This window comes from Lethenteron reissneri, chromosome 33 (assembly GCF_015708825.2).
Source record: "Lethenteron reissneri isolate LAM-NWPU_2019-01 chromosome 33, ASM1570882v1, whole genome shotgun sequence".
Classification (NCBI taxonomy): Eukaryota; Metazoa; Chordata; class Hyperoartia; order Petromyzontiformes; family Petromyzontidae; genus Lethenteron; species Lethenteron reissneri.
The window spans coordinates 11,766,801-11,791,277 of NC_083811.1; the positions used below are offsets into that span (position 1 = coordinate 11,766,801).

A 24,477-nucleotide genomic window follows, 5' to 3' on the forward strand; every position below is an offset into this window, starting at 1 on the left:
AGATATCAAATATTGCATTTTCAATAAAAATTGCAGAAGAAAAATATGAAATAAATGTGGATATCTACATAAAATTATATTATAAACACACTATCTTAAAAATACAGCACCATATTTTAACACTAAAGCAGTCACTGACTCGCAACAACTTGCAATCATAAGTGACAGAATTAATTTCGGGTAAAATCAATGAAAATGGGGTATGCCGAAAGCATAAAAATGAGATGTGATAGAGCAAATCTGAGATGAGATTTGGAATCAGCACCCTGACATTAGTCTAAAACAGCTGCAAAAGTCCAGGCCAGAATTTTTTTTTTTTGTTGATCAGTGTAATCTACTTTATCAACCCCCGCATTAGCACATATATGACGATTTATATTGAGATTTCAAAATGAATGTTCTTTATTTAGCTAAGTAAATTCCCAAGAATTTACCATTTCAGTTGTCATAAATATGTACATATTCGAAGAGGGTACATGCTGTGGAAATTCCACATTCCTGGTCAAACTCGCCATATGTTGACCACTTTCATGAGCCCACAATGATGGGATGAATTGACCTCTGACCAGAAATTGAACCAGTAGCGCTCCGATTGTGAGTCAGCAGCTCAGCGAGTGCCACATGTAGGCATTTACGTGTTTTTACAGAATGATCCGCGCCAGGTGAGTCGCAGCGTTTATGTCCGCGGTGGGACGAAGTCGCCAAAAATAAATGATTAAATTGCGATTTTGACTTCCGTTTATTCGGGACCCCGGGTTCCTGCCATGAGGTTCAAATGCTGCATTAACCACAGCTGGTCGTCACCCCCACCCTCCCCCCCCATGGTCCTGCTATCTAACAATCCACCCAGCACTTGAACATGAACCAATCTCCTCGCTCCATACCATGGTGGATAAATTTGGCTATAGATAGCAATACAAATATATATCACGCGTAATAAAATAAACAAGACAATTCTAACCACTTTTATACATTTGTTTATTCATATTGATGCAGCGTAAAAAAAGTTCAATGCATGAAACAAACGAAAGCTTTCATTTAAGACATCGTACTTGGAGACCAACTTCAATCGGTCGTACGAATTCAACAGATCAACTGTTCACAAAATACAAAACACCGTGTAATATATATATTTTTTTCCAAACAACTCTCTGTAAGTGAAATAATACGGAGCCATATTGGTTGTTATACTTGCACAATAAAGCAATGCCACAGGTCACCAAGATATCCACGTGCGTTTTTTGTTATCGATGCAAGAAGAATTCCTCTGTGGTCAGCGCATTTCGCTGTGAAGCCAGCAACCCGAATTCGATTCCCGGCCACGGCTAACACCAGCAGCGAGTAATATTTGAATCGGCGCTTAACCACCCCTTCACCCAATCTGCACTGAGCAGCGATGTATGGACAAAAAAACCCACATTAATGAACACGCCAAAGCAGGGGGTGGGGGGGGGGGGGTCTTAATCCATGATAAATTCATTTTGTTTAACAATTGAAGAATTTCATATTTTTTATACGGTTATAATACGTGCATGAACCATTACTTATAACACGCGATATTGTATATGTTCTCTTCATAAATAGATAATTAATTGCATGTATGGTGGAAGTAAGCATGTATTTTCATCGATGTAATGGTTTTATCACTGTGATTAATTCCACTATTGGGTGGGTGAATTGTTATACCTCCTATGCATTAGTTTGTTTCCAAAAAATTGTACGAAGTATTTTCATTGCACTCCATCACACATTATTTCGTGCAAAAGCTATTATTTGTAAAGGTATGTTTTTATATACTTGACAACAAAATTCAACATTGCTAAATGTAGTTAACATTAATGCAATGTCCTCAAGACATAACTATGTTTAAGAAGAAAAAAAAGTTCAAACAGAGTTATAGGTGGGCCACTGTGCCACCGTATTCCATGACCTTGCTGTGAAATTATAGATTTTTTCCTGCACCTCGGCCATGAATTTTACAAACAATGACCGTGACAAAATCATAGCCTTCCCCATCGGTGATCCATGGCCTTCAACTGACAACACAGTGAACATGAACCATGTCATGTGCCATCGTGTTGAAGTTGCTGTGGATAAGCGTTGGCCTTCTTACCGCTGCAGCCAAACTCACAGATGTCAGCGTGACTCTACCATGTGCGAAGTTCGTCCTTGTCAACCTTTAAAATCTACTCGAGCACGATTGAATTGGACGTTTTAAGCAATACAGGGCAACACGGGACCAAAAACCCCATACTACGTTGTGTGATGATACCATCACACAATATGGGATGATACCATCATGCCTTTTTTGTGGGGGATATTACAGTCTTGACATTCAGAGCATTCGCTGCATAGACCAGATCGGCAATCTCGTATATCATCTGCAATGACAACACATGCCACGTGTTTACCTCTGCAACGGACCATGGTTGATGGAAGCACGGCTTTTGTAAAATAAAATAATAAATGCAATGCAAATCTTGATTTGTAATTGAATCCGTACCAGTGACACACACACACATGCAGCTTAACATCGGTTTTGAATGTTACCCATTCATTATATGTATAGGTTTTATAAAATCAGTAGGGAATGATATCTAAACCGGTGTCACCCCCCCAACTTCCATCAATCCACTACAAAATGACTTTCAAACGGGTAAACATCAGCGTGGTGAAGTATGGTGAAACGATTGCTGTATCCCATCATGGCACAACGAGACCATCATCCAGCAGTGGATCTGACAAAGCTGAAGTAAATGTAGCTTTTAATGTTTCCGAAATTGACAACAAAATGCAACATTGCTAAATGCAGTTAACATTAATGCAATGTCCTACCTTAAAATAGAAATAAAAACAAATAATATACGAGTCAAAAAGGTCATATTAGTTACGGTCCAGTATAGGAATAACACGAAACGATTCATGAAAACGTTTCCAATGTATTTTGACTTCAAAGAGTATTTTTTTACATTGCAGAACAGAATGTGTATTGTGAAGAATGCGTTTTGTAGAGGATGGATGTAAACATGAATGTGAAAATGTGATCTATGCGGGGAGCTACCCACCCCCTCAACGTATGTACAGGAGGGCAACCAATATGCATGCCGTCATCCATGGGTCCATGTGACTCTTCTAAACGGGACCACATCGCTACTTTCCTGTATTAAATATATATATATATAAAGCGTATAACGACAGCTCCCCCGAAAAACACCATAAATGTAATCGATTATCATGATTGGTGGACAAGATCCGATTCAATGATTATTGATTTGTATTTCCATTGTGGTGAATGCAGCACCACCATTGGCTGCATGGGTCGCATAACGGCCAGTGTGCTAACCGGTACACCAATGCAGCCCTGTAATTTTATAAGGGTGTGCTCATTTCATTGTTAAACGATACTTAAAATTAATTTGTAGATTTGATTCAGATTTGGTTTGGGGGTTTTATTTCCTTCTGTATGTAATGAAGTTGAATAATTTCAACGGAAAATATAAACAAAACACGTGTCAAAAACTAACACTGACAAAGCATTGCAACGTATATTAAAATGTACATATAATAATACAAAGTGTTATTGCAAACAGATAACATGTTGATGAAGAGATTAATTCAGCAACAGTATTGCCAAGATTTTTGAGCGATTACATATTGCATTGAAATTAATACTCATTGTATTCGTGTACAATCATTAAATATTTGCTTTAGAAATACCCCAATATATTGAAGCACTTAAAATAATATATTTATTGCAACTCTCTATGTACAAGAATTTACCGCCATTTAAAAATGACACTGCATTGAGTTAACATGTTTCACAACCCTCAGAGCATTGCAGCTGAGAGAGCAAATTGTTATGACATCTGTGATGGCAGCCTAAGCCTCGCTCTACGACTTAGCTAATAATTGTGTCCAAAGAAAATGAATGTCTCTGAGCTTGAAAAACAAACAACTTATAGAACTGGCCACTGGCCCCTTCAAATTTTTTGAAAGATTTAAAACTGTCAATTTGAGCGAAAGCCTGTAAGTGAAAACTATTGCAAATGGAACTACGCAATAATTGTAACTATTGTTCCACACTTAAACAAACATTAAATACATTTAAATATATACTTTTAAACAGCTGATTGCGTTGGGTAAATAATGCCAGGACAGCGTAGCTCTCAGTCAAGTAAACTTAACTGCACATACGATTCATTCTTATATATATATCAAAAACAAATCCCCGTTTTTTTTCTTCAAATAAGCTTAAGTAAATTAGTGTAGCGGTTGGTGCTGTGTGCTTCACAGACTGCCCAAAGCTCTGCTTCTCGTTAAGAATACATTGACACTGGGGAGCATGCAGCCTCCGTTTAAGCATTGATGTCATCAGCGTCGTAACAATTCAGCCAAATATAACAAACAAAGGCAGTGGGCTGGGGGCAGCATGGGCGGTGGCCAGCACTCGGAGTTTCACACACACACACAGGTCTACTTTTGAGAATGATTATCATACGGGAGAACTCGTCTCATTCACGGTGATGTGGAGGGCCAATATCGGCGGATCCTATAATTCACGGGATTATCTGCAATATAGAAAACTAATTTATGGAAACCCCTTGCGGATAATCGGTGAATTATTAGCCGCTAGACCCTTATCTGTGAAAAATCGCGAGTAATAGGAAGTCGCTTTGCTATGCATGGCAGGCAAAATTGTGGATAACCACGGATAGTAGGAAGAAATAGGGGCATTGATAATAGGATTATTGCGGAGCCTGCAACCACCGCAAGATAATGAGTTGCAACTAATAGGGTCGAGGATAAGAGGATTTCTTCTGTACTATATCCATCAATCTGCTTATAACCCGAGAAATAAAATTAGTACAAAAATGACCAATAGACCAAAAATCTCGCCCAAAAAAATCCACTTTCCATAAACATTATATTTGATCCCAAACGCCTGCTGGCTTAGCAAAAGGTACATTTTACACACTTTTAAAAGTGCAATGTGAATGATGACCAAACGTTTGAAATTCTATAGCAGACGTGAACTAGTAACCAAAAAATAACACTTTTTATTTTACACATTAATACCCTGTGTTATTATAATAATAATTACGTAATCACTAACTGCAGCCACATGGTCACAAGTTGCCCTGGAAGTGGCTTCGTCACTGATGTTCGTCTGGTGAGCACGCGTTGTTATTTCAGTGACGGCCGTCAGCAAAAGTACCACTTAAACATAACTTGGCCGCAAATTGTATCGCCGGTCTACGCAAACAATCCGTGAGTTGTCTTTTTCGAAAATTACTGAGGGCATTTTTTCGTGTGAATATTTTTCCGTAAGATGTTATCTTTTGGCGTTTTTTGGAGTAGTTGCCAGGGTTCGCTCATGGTAGACACTCGAGATTAGTTTCAGATTTCATTTTTTTTAGACATTTTCAGATTTCTTTGGCCCATATTCGGATTCTACTTAGATTCACTGTAATTAGCTTAATATGTTTCATAATTACCACTAAATTTTACCCTTTTTAATCGTTGTAAACATTAATAATTGAATGCACAATTTTAACGTAGTCCCGTCAATGAAGAAATAATTTATATGTAAACACTACTTTAATAATTTAAACAAAAAGCGACGTCACGCATCGTCAAAATGACATCGCATGAGGGCACTTTTGTGGGGCTAAGCGCGGAATCGACGCCACTCCCTGCTGCATCATCATCTCACCTTCGGATCAATCCGCAACAAAAAACATCTGAACCATCCCAAAAAATGTTCACACCCAAGGCCCGATTTTTCGTTCGTAACTTTTTCCCCCCTCTCCAGATTCATCCTAAAACTCGGCAACGCATCCCTCTCGGAGACGGATACCGCACGCACGACCCATCGCCACGACGCGCCACGGCCGCCCCGTCAGACGGCGTAGTAGACCTGCCACGCCTCAATGTACTTGTGGAAGATGGTGGTGAGCCGCGCGTCGTTGAGATTCACCAAGGACTCGACGTATCTGCTCGATTCGTGCGAGCTCGCCGACGCGCCCAGCACCTCGCTGAGCAGATCCGTAGAGTCGGCGCCCAGGTGCAGGAGCTCCTCCACCACCACGGCGTTCAGTGCCTCCTTCTGGGCCTGCAGCTTGGACTCGAGCTCCTGCAGGGACGTGGCCGCGTCGCCGAACGCCTGGCCCAGTGTGCCCAGCTCGCTGCGCAGGTACTTGCTGTAGCTCTCCGCGCCGTCCGTGTCGTGCTGGATGACCTGCGACCCCCCGGGGAGACGGGCGGAGGGGGGAGAGAGACGGGGCAACAGCAGCAGCACCTCTGATGAGCACGGTTGGCCACGTACGGTGCGAAAGAAGTTCAAGGAACATACCTTTTTGGTCGGGGGCATCCCCCCCCCCCAAACAAGACCCCCCCCCCTCATCCTAGAGAGAGCGGACCCCCCCCCCGTCCTTACCCCCCACGGCGTCTCGACAACGCGCTGTTCGTGAGGTATTCGTTTCATTTCATGCGTCAGTGTTTTTGTGAACAAGGCATTGCTTTAATGCAGCGTATTCGTTTGTTTTGTTCCCGAAACATGGCCCTTTAATTTTCCCACGCAAATTAGAATGTTTTTTTCCTGCACTGTATCCACGCAGAAGCCTGTGCCCACCTGCCACCTGCTCATACCACTGCCAGTGAAAGGCCCTCCACTAAGAAGGATCTTTAGAGAGAGACTCCATTCAGAGGGCACTTGGCCTACTTTTCCATGCTGGCCAGACGTCTCGGGAGAGATGGGATTACCCACACTTTACTCCACCACACGCGACCTTCGAATCTGCTAAGGCATGTGTGCTGCCGGGTGGACAGAGTTGTGGATATTTAAGAAACGTGCACCGTTGTTTCGACTGCCGCGCCGGGAGATCTAACCGACAACCTTCGGATTAGGAATCCGACGTGACAACCATTACACGACAGCAGCATCTCAAGATAGAATGTAGGGTACGAACAACCCACCCAAGCCCTGCTCGAATGAGCAGTGTGGCTGTGCACATCTTTATTGGCAATCGTGACCAAGAGTTTCCACGGCAAAGACCATGAGGCAACCAATGAACCAATGTTAACTACTCACAAAGTGGTACTGATTTTGTGGACCCCAGAAGGATGATTAGCCGAGTACAGTCAGTACACCCCACGAGTCATCAGTGGCCAAGACTGCCGTGCGTATTGAGCCAGAGGGCCGCCGTCCACGCGGACGTCCGAAGAAGCGATGGATGGACCGAATAAAGGAAGACATGAAGACGGTCAACGCATCCCCTGAAGATGCCCTGGACCGAGCCAAATGGAGAAGACAATGCCGAAAAGCGGACCCTGCGCCACAGCGGGAACAACGCTAGGAAGAAGAAGTCAGTACACCCCACCCCCTCGCCACTGGGAGTTAATCTCGGAACCTGCCGGTGGGAAGATGAGTACTCTCAAACCACCCAGCCAGATAGCTTTCTTAAAATTATTATTTATTTCCCATCAATGCCGCGTCGCGTCAAGAAGCCCATATTGTCATAACTTCTTTACAAATGTCATCATGAACGCTACGTAAATCAGTCTAAAGTGTGGGACATAATACTTCTCCTGAACAAGAGAGTTGATTGTTTAAAAAGATATTGGCCAAACATCTTAAATAAGGTCTCTATTTGAAAAAGTATTTGAACTCAACACCGCAGTGTGACTGTTGGTAGAGCGATTAACTCACAATCGGAAGGAGTTAAAATCCTGCTCAGAGTTTGGCTCAGAACATCATCCAACTGGGATCAGTAACATGAGCACGATGTTGTAGGAACTCAGAAGTGTATGTCCAATTGAGACTGGCTTGGGATCCTAATGAGGAGAAGCACCACCCCACTTTCACTTTTTGCCAATATAAATTATTCCAAATGTCAATATTCATTATTTTCTCTCTATGCTCTTAAAACCCCGATTGCCTGAAAATGTGTTCGCTTTTTTTTTTCATTAAGGCATTATTGGGCAGCGAGGTGGCATCGTGGTAGCACTTGAGTCTCACAGGAAGAAAGGCCTGGATTCGATTGCTGACTTTCTGTGCAGAGTTTTATGTTCTCCCCCTGTTCTGCATGGATTTACTCCAGGGTTTCCGGTTTCCTCCCATCGCTAAAACAACACGTACTACGCCAGTGCTATTGGCCAAACATCCCAATGCTGAAAAATTACCTGCAAATTTCTCATTCGGGATTACACACACAGCAGTAAATATCGCCCGCTACGGTGAAAACGTGACAGGACCCTCCTGAAAAAGAGCCTTGAGACTCAGTGAGGATTAATGCATAATAATACGTAATATATATACACATCTTTCAATTACAAACGTGGAAAACAATATTCATCCCGAATATATGGGCATCAGGCAAGTCCTTTACAATAGCCCAATTGTCTGCCGTCCCAATAAAATATTAGCAAGAAGTAATTTACACATTTTAAACACATCCTTTGTCAGATACCGTATATCTAAAACAACGTTTAAACAGCTTAGAGCGTCGTCATACACTTTATGCACACCAGAAGGACATTTAAGAGTTTCGATATGGAAGCACAGTATTGCATCATTTTTGAAAGTCAAGGATTTTGTGTAAAGCTCGGAATGATTTTTTTTTGCGTGAATTACGTCTGTTGAAATTTCCATAACTCAAACGTTTTCTCTTGGAAAAAGCTCCACATGTGGTCACACAGCCAGAAGACGTGAAGCAAAGGGTGATTGGGTTAAAGGGCCCTCTGTCTGCATGTGCCGTAATACACCATTAAATCAAGGGCATAATTCTACTTTTCACACCAAGCATTTGGTCATGTGCCTAAATGCCAGGTACTGTGTGTGTATATAACTCTAGAAAGTTATTTTGCATATTCCCACGTCGAGGAGCTGTTAGAAAAAAAAAAACCTTTTCAAACAAATTATACAGTGTAGTGCATGCTTTATATGTCGTACCTATTAGTTTTGTATGACATATATCAGAATTGTACGATCAACATCCAAAAGGAATGTTACGATGCATCAATGTATCGATTCATGCAAATCTGTTTGCTCGCAATATGTGCATCGTATCGAGTGTGTAAGAATGTGGGTTTTTTGTATTTGCTTGGAATGGTTTCACAAGACCTCTCAAGCCGCTCGAGGCCACATATTAAATAAAAAAATATTAATAATCACAACCCTGATTTACAACGAGTCGTTGAATCACCCAGGGGGGCGGGGGGGGGGGCAAAATGTCTGAGCACATCGTTTTCTCTTTGTTCCATGAAGAAGGGCCGTTGCCTGTTGTACAGGGCAGCCAAAGAGTCAGGACAAACGTGGTTATCTATATATATAAAATCGTGCATGTCTGTCTGTGTGTGTGTGTGTGGATTTCGGACCATACGCACTTTCATTGGACGGCGGTTGCCCCTGGCAACGGCTAGCGACGCCTTCGCCGCTTTCATTGGACCTGGCAACGGCTAGCGACGCCTTCGCCAAGGGCTGCAGTTTCATTGGACGGCGGTTGCCCCTGCCAACGGCTAGCCACGCCTTCGCCACTTTCATAGGCTCCGTAAATAATTAAATAATAGCCATTACACAGTATTGTTCGAGCGCTGAGGTGGGGGGGAAGGCACGCCACCCGTACCCTGCCTCTGCCGGCTGGACAATTTTGGCGAGGCCGCAGGCTCTGCACGCTACTAGGCCTCGACACCCACCACGCCACTCTGAGGTAAATTCATCAAAGTTTTTCCAACTCTTCACTCCACCCCCACCACAATGTGTGCAATTTATATTACTTTTAAACCCAACGCGCCAACAATCGATTACTTAAATGTTCACTGTACAAATAGTCATTAAGCTGGGTCAGCGTACTGCCAGTCTATCATGTAGACTGTAGCCTGCTTATTAAACTCGGTGAGCGTACTGCCACTCTATCATGTACACTCTAGCCTGCTTATGAAGCTGAGTGCGTGTACTGCCAGTATATAATGTGGACTGTAGCCTGGTTATTATAATCGATTCTTTATATGTTCTTTGTACAAATAGTCATTAAGCTGGTTGAGCGACCCCAGTTCCATTCCAACTCACGCCCACCACCGCTGACGATTATTTGAAACGGACCTGGGCCTCCCCTAGGTCGACTCAGCCTCAAACGCGTAACTGCTGTCGTGTGTGAACATCGTCACTGGGGAGACAAAGGCGGCCGGCCATCGTGGATCCAAGTCCCGGGCGAAGCCGGGTCATGTGTATGTGTGTATGTGTTTATGTGTATGTCTGTGTGTCTCTATGTATGTGTGTATGTATGTGTGTGTATGTGTTTGTGTGTATGTGTGTGTGTATGTATGTCGGTTTTTTTGTATGTCTTTATGTGTATGTCTGCGTGTCTGTATGTATGTGTGTATGTACGTGTGTGCATGTGTTTGTGTGCATGTATGTGTGTGTGTATGTATGTGTGTATGTGTTTCTGTGTATGTATGCGTGTGTATGTATGTGTGTTATGTGTGTGTCTGTGTGTCTGCATGTATGTGTGTGTGTATTGTGTATGTGTTTGTGTGTATGTATGTGTGTGTTTGTGTGTATGTGTTTGTTTCTGTGTATGTATGTGTGTATGTATGTGTGTGTATGTGGTTTAGTGGTAATGAATTGAAGGTGGAGGGGTTACCAGCCCCTCACACCCGTCCAGAGCCCCCGTTTAGCCACTGTGGTGGTCACAGACGCCATGAGGGGAGAGGCCAATGGGCATTGGCCCTCCCCCCACAGCACTGCCCACGACAGTGTTGCCCGTCCGGCACCGCGAGGAGGTAGGAGGTTGTTTTGCCGGACGGCATCGGCGCATCCACACAACATCATGGATACATGCCGGGTCCAAGCAAGAACATCTGCTGGACTACATAGTGACGGACCAGCGGATGCGAACCCATGTCCTTGACACCAGGACCTACCGTGGAGCTGATCTGTCCTCTGACCATCGACTAGTCATCTGTAAGATGCGCCTGCCTTTCTTCCACTCCGGTGGTGGGTGTACACCCAGGATCCCATTCCAACCAAAAGTGGCCTGGTCTCAGTTAGCTGATGAAAGTTGCAAGCGAGAATTTCATCATCGCTTGCAGCTGGGGTTGGCATCGTCCCCCACTCCACCTGATGTCGAGGGTAAATGGGCGAGGTTTAGGACTGTGACTCATGCAGCTGCAATGGCTGCTTTGGGTACGCGGTCCAGACCTCCCCAGAAACCCTGGCTGACAGAGGAGGTGTTCAGGTTAATTGAGAAAAAGCGACAGGCCCACTCTCATCGCCTACAGCATCCCACGTCAGAGAATGGGGAGGTTTACCGCAGCCTTCGCTCGGAAGTTCGGAGAGCCGTAAGGCGTTGTAAGGATGGGTGGTGGTCGCGGGTTGCTGAGGAGATGGAGTCTGCCTCAGTGGCCCGTGATCACAAATCACTATTTAACTCCATCAAAAAAGTAACCTGCAGCGCCACACCTATTACCATCATTAGAGGAAAAAACGGTGATCCAATCTCCGACCCCCAGGAACAGGTTTGCAGATTTGCTGAGCATTTCTGTGAGGTCCTGGGGGAGGGAAATTCTCTCAGCCAGGAAAACATCATGGCACAAAGTGGGGATAACCCTGCTGAGGCTGCGGTGCCTCAAATATTGGAAGAGGTCACCCCCTGTGAGTGGCTGGCTGAGGTTCCAGCTGTTGAGGAAGTACTGAGGGCGATCCGGAGTCTGAGACCAGGGAAGGCACCGGGCAGAGATGATCTCCCAAGCGAAATGCTGAGGGAGGGTGGCGTTTGTGCACAGACTGCCCTATATGACATCATAACAACAGTCTGGACCACTGGACGGGTTCCGCAGGACTGGAAGGATGCCCTGGTGGTCCCCCTCTTTAAGAAGGGGGACCGCACAGACTGTAACAACTACAGGGGCATCTCACTCCTCAGTGTGCCGGGTAAGGTCCTGGCAAGGATTATTCAACATCGCCTTGCTAGGCACGCTGAGGAGGGGCTTGCGGAGCCCCAATGCGGTTTCAGGAAAGGGCGGTCCTGCACAGATGCCATATTTTCTGTCCGTCTGCTACAGCAGAGGTGTAGGGAATTCCAAAAAGACCTACATCTCTGCTTTATTGACCTGGTCAAGGCCTATGATACCATCAGTAGGACTGGACTCTGGGTTGTTCTTCGTGCTTTCGGAGTCCCTGACCCTCTGCTCACGATCATTAAGGACCTTCATGATGGTGAGCGGGCCCGGGTAAAACTACGTGGCCGGGAGTCGGAGCCTTTCCCTGTACACCTTGGGGTGCGACAGGGATGTCCTCTGGCTCCCACATTATTTAACATCTATTTTGACCGCGTAGTTCGTGAAGCCTTCAATAGCTGTACCGGGGGAATTTCCGTTTGGTACAGATATAATGGGAGGCTGATCGACGCCCGGGTGCGATCAAGGGATGGCTCCCTATTGGTCAACCACGTTATGTATGCCGATGATTTGGTAATAGCTGCTCATTCAGAAGAGGAGTTGGAGGCGCTGCTGCTGAGACTGGAGCGTGCCACTAAGAGGTGGGGCCTTACCATCAGCCCCACCAAAACCAAGCACCTGCCTGGGTATTTTGTACCATCGGACACTCCACCCCCACAACTCCCAATTGGTGATGGGGCAGTTGTGGAGAGAGTGGAGAGTTTCCCATACCTGGGCAGTGTGCTTATGACCGGCTCCAGTCTATCAGCAGAGGTCTCACTCCGAATCAGTCGAGCGGCAATATCTTTTCATCGGTTGCGTAACGCTGTGTGGAAGCTACCTGGTCTGTCGCTCCGCACGAAGCTTCAGGTCTTCTCGGCCACGGTCATTCCCTCCCTTCTCTACGCTTGCGAGACGTGGACCCCCCTGGTGGAGCATCTTCGCCGGTTGGAAACATTTAGGCTGGCCTGCCTACGATCCATCCTGGGTTTAACCAGGCTGGATTGTGTGAGGAGCTCACAAATCCTTGAAAGATCTGGGCAAAGTCCCATCAGTGAGCCCCTCCGGCAGGCAAGGCTGCGTTGGCTGGGTCATGTAGCCCGCATGCCCAGCCACCGCATGCCTAAACAGCTTTTGTTCGGCCGGATCGAGGGGGCTAGACGGGCGCGGCACGGGCTGGAGAAGAGATGGAGTGATGTGGTACAGGAGGACGTGGAGCTGAGTGGACTTGCCGATGACTGGTACCAGCGGTGTCAAGATCGGCCTCAGTGGAGGAGGCTCGTGAAGGACGCTACTGGGCAGTTGGAGGCAGTCGCCCTCCAACAACAACGGAGGGCGGAGGAGCGACGCTCACAACAACGAGCGGAGCGCCGGGTGGCTAAAGCACAGCAAGTTGGCACAGTAGGGGGCACAGGTGGTGCATCAGCCAGTCATCTCGGTCATCTCGGTCAGTCGACCCGTGGCACCTGGGTCTGCCCCGTGACCTCCTGCCAGCGGGCTTTCGACACTTCACGTGGCCTCAAGGTGCACTTGGCCTGGCACAAGCATCGTGGTGACGTCACCGCCACTTAGTGGCGAATGGCGGTTGTTGTTGTTGTTGTGTGTATGTGTTTGTGTGTATGTCTGTGTGTGTATGTATGTGGGTTTTTTTGTATGTGTTTATGTCTATGTCTGTGTGTCTGTATGTATGTGTGTATGTACGTGTGTGTATGTGTTTGTGTGTATGTATGTGTGTGTATGTATGTGTGTGTATGTGTTTCTGTGTATGTATGTGTGTGTATGTATGTGTGTTATGTGTGTCTCTGTGTGTCTGCATGTATGTCTGTGTGTATTGTGTATGTGTTTGTGTGTATGTATGTGTGTGTTTGTGTGTATGTGTATGTCTGTGTGTATGTGTTTGTGTGTATGTGTGTGTATGTGTGTGTATGTGTTTGTGTGTTTACGCTCGCATTACACAAATGTGTTGCAGGTCTAAGGCGTTCCTCGCGCAGCATTGCCGCTTTATTATTTCAGTCGTTTACTGCCGTACGCACCCTGAAAGTCGTGTGTGTCTGCAGCAAGCGCGTGTATGTGTACCTATGGACGCGCGCGCGTGTGTTGTGTAGGGGGAACGGTAGTGTAGTGCTTAACGTGCTGTCTGTGTCTGTGTGTGTGTCTGTGTGTGTGTGTCTGTGTGTGTGTCTGTGTGTGGTGTGTGGGGAGCGGTAGTGTAGTGCTTAGCGTGCTGTCTGTGTGTGTGTGTCTGTCTGTGTCTGTCTGTGTGTGTCTGCGTGTGTCTGTGTTTGTGTCTGTGTGTGTGTCTGTGCGTGTGTGGTGTGTGAGGAGCGGTGGGTGTAGTGCTTAACGCTACGCTGCGCTACCAACCCGGCGAACCGAGTTCGATTCCCGCTCACGGCCACCACCGGTGACGATTATTTGAACCTCCCCTAGGTCGACTCAGCCTCAAACGAGTAACTGGTGTGGCGTATTAACATCGGCACTGGGGAGACAAAGGCGGCCGGGCGTGGTGGATCCAAGTCCCGGGCGAAGCCGGGTCATGTGTATGTGTGTATATGTTTGTGTATGTCTGTGTGTCTGTATGCATCTGTGTATGTATGTGTGTGTATGTGTTTGTGTGTATGTATGTGTGTGTGTATGTATGTGGGTTTTTTTGTATGTGTTTATGTGTATGTCTGCGTATCTGTATGTATGTGTGTATGTACGTCTGTGGATGTGTTTGTGTGTATGTATGTGTGTGTCTATGTATTGTGTGTATGTGTTTCTGTGTATGTATCTGTGTGTATGTATGTGTGTTATGTGTCTGTCTGTGTGTCTGCATGTATGTGTGTGTGTATTGTCTATGTTTTTGTGTGTATGTATGTGTGTGTTTGTGTGTATGTGTATGTATGTGTGTGTATGTGTGTGTATGTGTTTGTGTGTATGTGTGTATGTGTGTGTGTGTATGTGTGTGTATGTGTTTGTATGTGTTTGTGTGTTTACGCTCGCATTACACAAATGTGTTGCAGGTCTAAGGCGTTCCTCGCGCAGCATTGCCGCTTTATTATTTCAGTCGTTTACTGCCGTACGCACCCTGACAGTCGTGTGTGTCTGCAGCAAGCGCGTGTATGTGTACCTATGGACGCGCGCGCGTGTGTTGTGTAGGGGGAACGGTAGTGTTTAGCGTGCTGTCTGTGTGTGTGTGTCTGTGTGTGTGTGTCTGTGTGTGTGCGTGTGTGTGTGCGTGTGTGGTGTGTGGGGAGCAGTAGTGTAGTGGTTAGCGTGCTGTCTGTGTGTCTGTGTGTGTGTCTGTTTGTGTGTGTCTGCGTGTGTCTGTGTGGGTGTCTGTGTGTGTGTCTGTGCGTGTGTGGTGTGTGAGGAGCGGTGGGTGTAGTGGTTAACGCTACGCTGCGCTACAAACCCGGCGAACCGAGTTCCATTTCCGCTCACGGCCACCACCGGTGACGATTATTTGAACCTCCCCTAGGTCGACTCAGCCTCAAACGAGTAACTGGTGTGGCGTATTAACATCGCCACTGGGGAGACAAAGGCGGCCGTGCGTGAGTGGTGAGGGAGGGAGAGTGGTGAGGGAGGGAGAGTGGTGAGGGAGGGATAGTGGTGAGGGAGGGAGAGTGGTGAGGGAGGGAGAGTGGTGAGGGAGGGAGAGTGGTGAGGGAGGGAGAGTGGTGAGGGAGGGAGAGTGGTGAGGGAGGGAGAGTGGTGAAGGAGGGAGAGTGGTGAGGGAGGGACAGTGGTGAGGGAGGTAGAGTGGTGAGGGAGGGACTCAGCCGCAAAACGAGTAACTGGTGTGGCGTATTAACATCGCCACTGGGGAGACAAAGGCGGCCGGCCGTCGTGGATACAAGTCCCGGGCGAAGCCGGGTAGTACAGCTAGTTATATTATATTTATTCAAAACAAATCACAATGGGGTTATTTAATTTGTTTTAAACAAATGTTCAAACTGACTTCCATATTTATCCATGCGTGCATGAATTCTCTTTTGCGATTAATTTAGGACTGTGTGTTTAAGATGACAGGTATTTTGTCTCAATTCATTCAGGGGTCTTGTTCGAGTTTTGTAAACAACGGATTTGAGGTGACCCCACAGGAATAAGCAAACTTAAATATTAATAATGATAGTCGATACCATAGTAACTCAATTAAACAATTAAAAATGTTTTTATCTCAATGTTAAAATAAATGAAAAAACCCCATGTGCCCTGACTTTGGACCACTATATATTCTCTTCCTTTTACAGCAATGTAATTACTGACGAATGTGCTTTTTTATTATTTGTGCTCCTGCACCAATGCCAAATTAGTAAGCACCACATCATTTGTTTTCTTCTAAGACTGTATCCCTGTAACTACCTGGGGAATCACCCCGTGAGAGTTGCTACAGAGCTCACATTGCTCCAATAACATGGCCTGCACAACGTTTGCGATTGGAGGAGTATCAGCATTGCAGTGCCTTGGATAGCCTGCTCCACAAGGCATCGCTAATGGGATTCACGTATTTGTATTCCTTTGAAAGGAATGACCAATTACGGACAAGGAATACTTTAAATATCACCGCATTATAGTCAAATTGTTTAGATGTGAATCCACGTTCGTGGCTCCGAGCCATGGGAGGAAATTCCATACAGGGCTCCCCTACTTACGGACGAGCTAGGTTCCAGAGGTCTGTTTGTAAGTCGATTTGTTCGTACGTCCAACTTTACTCCTGTCGATTACAAACATGTCGTATGGCTTGTACACTAAACACGGGTGAATGCCTTTAAACATTGTATCATCTCCTGTAGATTAAAATGCCACTGGTTCTTCATGTTCTGCAGATGTAGGTGCCACCACCTATTGTGCAGCAGTTGAACATGCCACTTTTGGTCTGAAAAGTCAACTGAACATACGGACAGGTGTGTTCGTATCTATGAAAGTTTGCATGTCGAATGTTCGTAAGTAGAGGAGTCCCTGTATTCCCATGCTAGGGTCCAGCCTCTATCTCGGATGACAAATGTCAACCTCCCACAAGGTGGTATACATGCTACTGATTCCAGAGGGATGGTTGATTAATTTGCTATAATTGAACAAATTATCTGAGCCCAGACAATACATCACCAAGTGCAATATGCTTGTTATAATTCTATTAAAATGAGAACATAACCTAGGAATGCATCGCTAAGTGGATTGTGTAAAACTCTGTTAACCAGGAAACAGTTTTTTTAATACTAGATTTGAAGCTTTCGTGACTGCAATGATTCATATTCTTATGTTTTTTCGGTAAAGTCACGTAGGTAAACGTCGTGATTTTTATTTTTATTTTATTTTACTTTTTAATGTTTTTACCTACGTGACTTTACCGAAAAAACCTAAGAATATGAATACGTTTTTTTAATAGTTTAACTCTCACCAGGCCCCATTGTGTATCAAGTGCCGTCTCCACCAACTCTTATCCACTCAAACACACTGGCATCTCTGTGTGCGGTGAAGAAAGGACCAGTGCACAAAACGCCACCTATTATACACAGTTTATGTTTAAGATGGCAGCGTTGTTGATGCATGTGTTACGTACTTTTTTGCTACAATTAACACATTTTGATGTGCCAGTATGTAAACAAAGTATTTTCTACCTGTACAAATCAGCATCATCACCGCTGCTATTGATATACTAAATTATGTTTAGCATTCTGCCTCTAACTCGTGCATAATTAGAAAATGCAACTCTGTGTTTTGAGGTGTTAACTGACCAGGAGAGCAGGTATAACACATTGACCACTGCCTAACTTCCATTGGAAAATTGCAAAGCAAAGAGGCATAGACAATGGGGTGAATGACTGAGAGTACACGACAGTGCATGTCTGCAGAAGGCCTTGATAGTACTTCGAATATACTTTTTGGATTTTGTAATTGTGAATCTCAAAGCAATTGTGAATCTCAAAGCAATTTACGAAAATTACCACATTCCAGGAGTATAATACAACACTTAGGTTACAATGACGATGTTTTTTTAACGTATGTCTTGCTATGGTATGAACAGTTTCATTCATACCACTGCTCTGCACGATAATAGGTGGTTTAAATTAAGCTCTTGCCACGTAGATTCGTCGGGGACCGGTAACGCATCGGCTGACGCACAAAGTTACGAACTCTGGCAACCTGAGTTTGACTCCTGGCCATGGCCAACATCACTCAACCGAATCCTGGGCTCATCTTCACCAGCCCACTAACGAGAGTGGTGAAGCATGGTCAAACACCTCCTGTGGCCTACATGGCACGGGGGAGGCCTTCACCTAGCACTGCAATGAGAAAGGGTTGTAAATCATTGTCTGTTGTAAATGAGAACATTCCTGCCGGGTGGCATAAACATTTCACTCGAGCCAGCTCAGCGTCCCCCTTTCCTTCCGAGCCCGACTCATTAATATTTACTCTCGAGTCGTGCCTTTGAAGTAACGTTTTAAAATAAGTTCTCAAGCTCATTTACCTTTAATCTTGTTTTAAATGGGGTCTGTGGCAGGTTAAATGGATAGCGAGGTTAATCTCACTGGTGACTCATTGTATAAATATAGATATTGTACATGTATACACAGTCGAACTACAATCGTTCTCGAAAGATCAGTGGATCCTAAAAATTGCAGCACTTTTATGGTTTCCGGCAATTCAAAAAACTGCAGTGGAGTGGGGGTTGGAATCTCTTAAATCCGCGAATATCCGTGATTTTTTCACGCGGAATTTTGGAGTAAAATTACGGCTGCTTGCGGATTACACTACGTCACACAATTTTTGTTCCTGGGTAGTAAGTGTTATTCGTAATTGCTTATGCCTTCAAAGTATAGAAAATGGCTATTATTCTCCATAAACTTTGCTTTTGTGACCAGGACAGTGATATTTTAAAATGTACCTATTTTCAATGAGAAAACGGGAGAATGTGTGTCTTTTCGTTCACATAAAGCCAGAAAAAAACAACATATGAATCAAAATGTACATGTATTTATGCTGAAGTAATACAAAAATGACTACAAAAGATTTAGAATTTAGTAGTTATTCGAGATGTAAGATTATACTGTAAATCACTTTCACGAATCAGCCCCCAAATGCAGTCTCCCATCATGTTCTCATTATACTGTCCTTGATAGCGGCGTTCAAAGTCCACTATATCCTGGTGGAAGCGCTCGCCTTGCTCCTCCGAGTACGCTCCCATGTTCTCCTTGAATTTATCAAGATGAGCGTCAAGGATATGGACTTTGAGGGACATCCTACAGCCCATTGTGCCGTAGTTTTTCACCAGAGTTTCAACCAGCTCCACATAGTTTTCGACCTTGTGATTGCCCAGGAAGCCACGAACCACTGCGACAAAGCTGTTCCAAGCCGCTTTCTCCTTACTAGTGAGCTTCTTGGGGAATTCATTGCACTCCAGGATCTTCTTCATCTGTGGTCTGACGAAGACACCGGCTTTGACCTTTGCCTCAGACAGCTTAGGGAAGAAGTCTTGAAGGTACTTGAAGGCTGCCGACTCCTTATCTACAGCTCTGACAAATTGTTTCATCATGCCCAATTTGATGTGCAGTGGTGGCTTCAGCACCTTCAGGGGGTCCACCAGTGGCTCCCACTTGACATTGTTCCTCCCCACAGAGAACTCGGTCCGCTGTGGCCAGTCCCGCCTGTGGTAGTGCACCTTGGTGTCGAAATCTTTTGTAGTAAATTTGTATTACTTTAGTATAAAAACATGTTAATTTTGATTCATATGTAGTTGTTTTCGGACTTTATGTGAGCGAAAAGACACGAATTCGCCCGTTTTCTCATAGAAAATAGATACATTTCAAAATATCAATGTTCTGGTTACAAAAGCAAAGTTTGTGTAGAATAATAGCTATTTTCTGTACTTTTGAGGCATAAGCAATTAGGAAATAACAATTACTACCTAGGAACCAAAGAAATTGTTACACAGTATTATAGGATCCATGGAAACCCATCCCCACATTACTGCTGATGTTTGGCCGCATCCAACAATATACAGCACTGGACATATATATCACACGATAACGCCATGATTTGAGTTGGACTACGTAGACAGAGTTGACCTGATCAGCCTCAATGATGGTCTCGTTGCCTTCACATATAACGTTCGAACTATATACCATACGAACTATATACTGTATTTACACACATAGAGGCAGAGATTAATGTTCCTGCTTTCTCCCTGATTTTAGAGGCAGAGAGACAAATATTGCGTCTGGTGGTCTATACTGATGTAGTATACTATAGTACATTTATAAAAATGTATAAATGTATTAATCTCAATTGGAGCCACCTTACATTGAGATGTAACTCTGTACTGCAACGATACAGAGGTGAATTTCGCCAAGACGCCCAAGCTTCTAGAGATAGTGTTACTGGACTATGCTACAGAGATGATGACGTCGACGATGTTGATGGAGATCACAATCACAACTGTATATAAGGTAACCACGATGTCAACCGTCCACTGCTGGATGAACGGCTCCGCACGCTGTGTTGGTGCACGAGGTGTTTGACCATGCTTCACCATGCACAGCGATGGAAGTGGAGCCGTCACACTCATCACACTGGTCAACACACTTTTTCTGGCATAAGGTATTCCAACGGTTGTAAGGTAATTTTTGGGGTGCTGATTCCAAATCTGGCATCAGTTTTTGTCTATCACATCAGGTTTTTGAGATATCAAATATTGCATTTTCAATAAAAACTGCAGAAGAAAAATATTAAATAAATGTGGATATCTACATAAAAAGACATTATAAACAGACTATCCTTAAAATACAGCACCATATTTTAACACTAAAGCAGTCACTGACTTGCAACAACTTGCAATCATAAGTGACAGAGTTAATTTCGGGTAAAATCAATGAAAATGGGGTAAGCAGATAGCATAAAAATGAGATGTGATAGAGCAAATCTGAGATCAGATTTGGAGTCAGCACCCTGAAATTAGTCTACAACAGCTGCAAAAGTCCAGGCCAGAAAAAAAATGTTTTTTTTGTTGACCAGTGTTATACACAAAGTTCGTGCCACAAATGCAGCACAATACTTTGCTGATCTCGTCCAAGAGCATGAACCATCACGCGAACTCCGGTCACCCTCGCAGCGGCTTTTGGCTGGCCATGGAACAAAAACGGTCACCGTACCGCGCGCTTTCAGATGCGCTTTTGCGGCCGTCTGGAACGCTCTTCCAATATTAGGAAGCCGCTGGGGCTGTTCGCTTTTAAATATAAATGTAAAACATATTTCATTAGAACTGCTTTTTGTGTTTAGTTTGTTGTCCTTCCCCGCACCTCCGATAAGCACGGTCGGCTACGTACGGTGCGAAAGAAGTTCAACATACATACATAACAACAGTGAGTGCGCTGGGCTATGAATAAGTACGAGCCCGGCCACCTGATGTGGATTCCCGGCCACGGCTCACATCAGTGGCACAGGTGATATGTGAACCAATTCTGGCAAGAAACCCGTCCCCAAGAAATAGCACGGCATGGAAAGCAGGCTTCATCCAGCAGTGGAATGACAAAGTTCCCGTGACATTTATATTTCAGAATTCATTGGTGCCATCAATCACACTTTAGACAACACAGCTAAGATGCCCACCTCGTCGATAGCCCCTTGCCTTATACCGAACCACAAGGACAAACCCAATACGCATGCAACGTGGGGCCAACATTGGCACGTGGTTAGAACTGGACCGACGCCAACGTTGACCCCAACGTTCCATGTTCAATGGGACGCTGTAGGAACCGCATGCACCTCTGCAACACGGAGGTCCATGTGGTGTTGGTGAGACCACGGGCTTGAGATTGGTGTTTATTTAGTCAGGATTCAAATATGTTTAGTCTTCGTCTAGTCTTTCGTCTTCTTTCATATGGATGGAATGTGTGTCGCAATCATTAATCGATATCTCGACAGAGTCTAGTTGACAAAAAAACCGTGGACGTTTTCGTCAAGTCGCATCGTCATTAGAAGCCGACTAAACACCGTTTCAGATGTACAAAGTGTCACCCAAGGCGTCCATCCCACTGGCGTGGCCCCTAGCCTTGCGATACACATCTCTATATCACGTGTAGGTATGTTGAACTTCTGTTGCACTGTACGAAGCCAGCCGTGCTAATCGGAGGATGTTGGGAAGGACAGCAAACTCAACACAAAAAAGGAGTTGTACGTTGTCAATCGAGATGATTTAAAGTGCATAGCTCCAGTGGTTTTCTAATATCGGAAGGAAGTGCGTTCCAGAGGGCCGCAGAAGCACATCTGAAAGCACACGATGCACTGACCGTCTTTGTTCGATGCTTAGCCAAAAGCCGCTGCGAGGATGACCGGAGTTTGCGTGATGGTTTATGCGTGTTGGTGTCTTCTGTATAGAAATGTGAACAAGGGGCAGCCCTGCAATTCCCTGCTCGCGCCACTGCTGGCGGAAGGGACCTCCAGTAGGGGGAGCTCTAGAGAGCTTGTCTAGAGGGTATTTGGCCTACTCTTCCACCTTTGCCAGACGTCCCAGAAGAAGTGATGTAAGGACATGCGTGTGATCACGATCTTCTGAGATCTGGGAAGCTAAGCAGGGTTTTGAGCCACCCTGAAAAACAGTCTACACACAAGAAGATTGTTCAATCTTACTGCTCATTCGCTTGCCTCGAGATATACTGTACTCTAAATAGACTGAAGATACGCAGTGCTGTATAGACATTAGGGTTCGGCTATCAAAAGAAGAGATTTTATTTCGAAATCTGTAAAACCAGTAGTTCATGATCCACAATGCATGTGAATATGAGACAGTCCTTATTTAAAGAGCCGCACTTGTAGGCTGGGGCCGCAGATTTCCGACCCCTGAATGATTTACTACTCATGCTGGCCTCTAGCCTTGCTAAATGCTGTGCTCTAAATCAAACTCAACTAAATCAGGTAGGAGCCACTGAGCTGTATAGTTCTTTTTCAGAAGCGACCTGGCCACAAATGATTGCTCAGCGAGGTCGCTTAGCATGTGGAGATGTATATCAGCCAAGCACTCTAAACGCGTGATGTTGATTCTAAACCGGAGGACTCGGAGAAAGATCCACCAGACCACGGGGAGAGAGAGAGAGAAACGCGAATTAAAAGAAATACATAATAATCCATAATAAGGTTTTTTGTTTGTCACATCGCGTAAATATAAATGTGTTGTTAAACCTGCATGCCACGAACCGACACAGCCAATTAGTAAGCTTTGTCACGTAAGCAAAACGTGCCGATTAGTTACTACTTCAGCACACCGGTGTGTTGGAGAGTAAACACACAACACTTACAATTCGAGTACGACGTTTCGCCGGTGACTACAGCCAGCTTCATCGGGTCGATTATCGAAACAAGCGAAGAAGTGTCAACTGCATGAACAAATACACGACAGGCGTCAGGGCTCAGGTAATCGAACCCCGGACCTCCCGTACACCGGGCGAGGTAGTTAACATCTCCACCCACCACCAGGTTGTGCCCCCCTGCCCTCCCCTTGCCTTGAGCAGACTCTCAAGGACGCGTGAGTCGTCCTTCGTCTCACGCCTGAAGCCATCGAAGTCGGAGCCGCTCCACGAACTCCTCCGCCGATCGTCGAGGTCCAGCCTGCGTCCGCTGAGGTCGAACTCGACGAGGCACTTGTCGATGCCCTCCTCGTCGTCGTAGACGCCGTCCGGCACGAAGTAGTAGTGCAGCGTGTTGTTGATCACCTCCGGGTAGATGTTGTCGAAGACGCCAGCCTCCACCGCGGTCAGAGACGACTCGAGGGCGCACAGGAGCAGAAGCGCACCGGTCACCGTGTACCTGCTCATTGTCGGCGTCTGACGCCGACACCGCCTTGCCGACGATGTCAGCTCCTGTCGCAGAGACGAGCGTTCGCGGATTTGCTCTCGGCTCTGACGGGTTTCCCACCGGCGTCAGAGTTGTTTCTGACCTTTCCTGACTTTCACCGCTGAGGATTTCACAAACGTCGCTGCGTAGACGCGACCGCGCGCACGCCTGATGTTTTTGTCACCTTGGTTCCAAGTGTGTCGGACTCCCTTGCTGCCCTTGCACCTCGTGATGGTGTGTATGGTAATGTAGGGAGGGCATCGGCTGTCGGTTTACGTGCGCTGCGCTATTTGCTTTGCAATCTGAAGCCTTTAGGAGACGCGTCGTTTGCGAAGTGTTTTTGTCTGCGTGTTGTCGAGCGCGCTACTGGGGTGGTCAATGTTCTGGTCCTTTTTTATCGTGGGGCCATTGGGATGTGTAAACGCCCACTCCCCACACACTCGCATCCGTAAATCATCCATCTGTTGCTGTAATTTCTACATTTATTATTATTTATTATTGCACTCTTCGCGCGTGAGCTCCACGCTTTTGCAAACGTTCATTTAGCAGCTGAGTGTGCCGCCACGTGGTCATTGCGCGCTACAACATGTTAGCTTCTTTGTTTAATTGGTGAATTACATTTATTAAAACAAACTCAACATGAACGTCAATATCACTGTGGCCTTAAAAGGAAAACAAATTAAAGGAAGGCGACGTTTCAGTCAATGGCCCTTCTTTATAGTGGACCTTCAT

General features: G+C 45.3%; 1 protein-coding gene across 2 annotated transcripts; it reads right to left on the reverse strand.

The window, feature by feature from the left end:
- Positions 1-999: 999 nt before the first annotated feature.
- Positions 1,000-24,198, reverse strand: FIBIN (fin bud initiation factor homolog). Of its 2 annotated transcripts, XM_061564626.1 has the most exons (3): positions 23,415-24,198; positions 5,978-6,238; positions 1,000-2,381 (listed from the first exon to the last, which is right to left on the reverse strand). In XM_061564626.1, exons 1-3 carry the CDS (start codon positions 23,724-23,726, stop codon positions 2,298-2,300), a joined length of 657 nt encoding a protein of 218 aa, XP_061420610.1. In that variant the 5' UTR covers positions 23,727-24,198; the 3' UTR covers positions 1,000-2,297. The 2 variants fall into 2 exon arrangements, with proteins under 2 accessions (XP_061420610.1, XP_061420611.1); XM_061564627.1 differs by lacking the exon at positions 1,000-2,381 and having other exon boundaries at positions 3,997-6,238.
- Positions 24,199-24,477: the final 279 nt, after the last annotated feature.

Excerpts from the sequence above, each read along its gene's own strand:
- FIBIN (XM_061564626.1), bottom strand. The coding sequence starts at position 23,726 with ATGAGCAGGTACACGGTGACCGGTGCGCTTCTGCTCCTGTGCGCCCTC. Across the intron at positions 6,239-23,414 it reads TCCTTGAGAGTCTGCTCAAG|GTCATCCAGCACGACACGGA; the intron begins GCAAGGGGAGGG and ends GGGGGGTCGCAG. Across the intron at positions 2,382-5,977 it reads GCAGATACGTCGAGTCCTTG|ATGATATACGAGATTGCCGA; the intron begins GTGAATCTCAAC and ends TTGTCATTGCAG.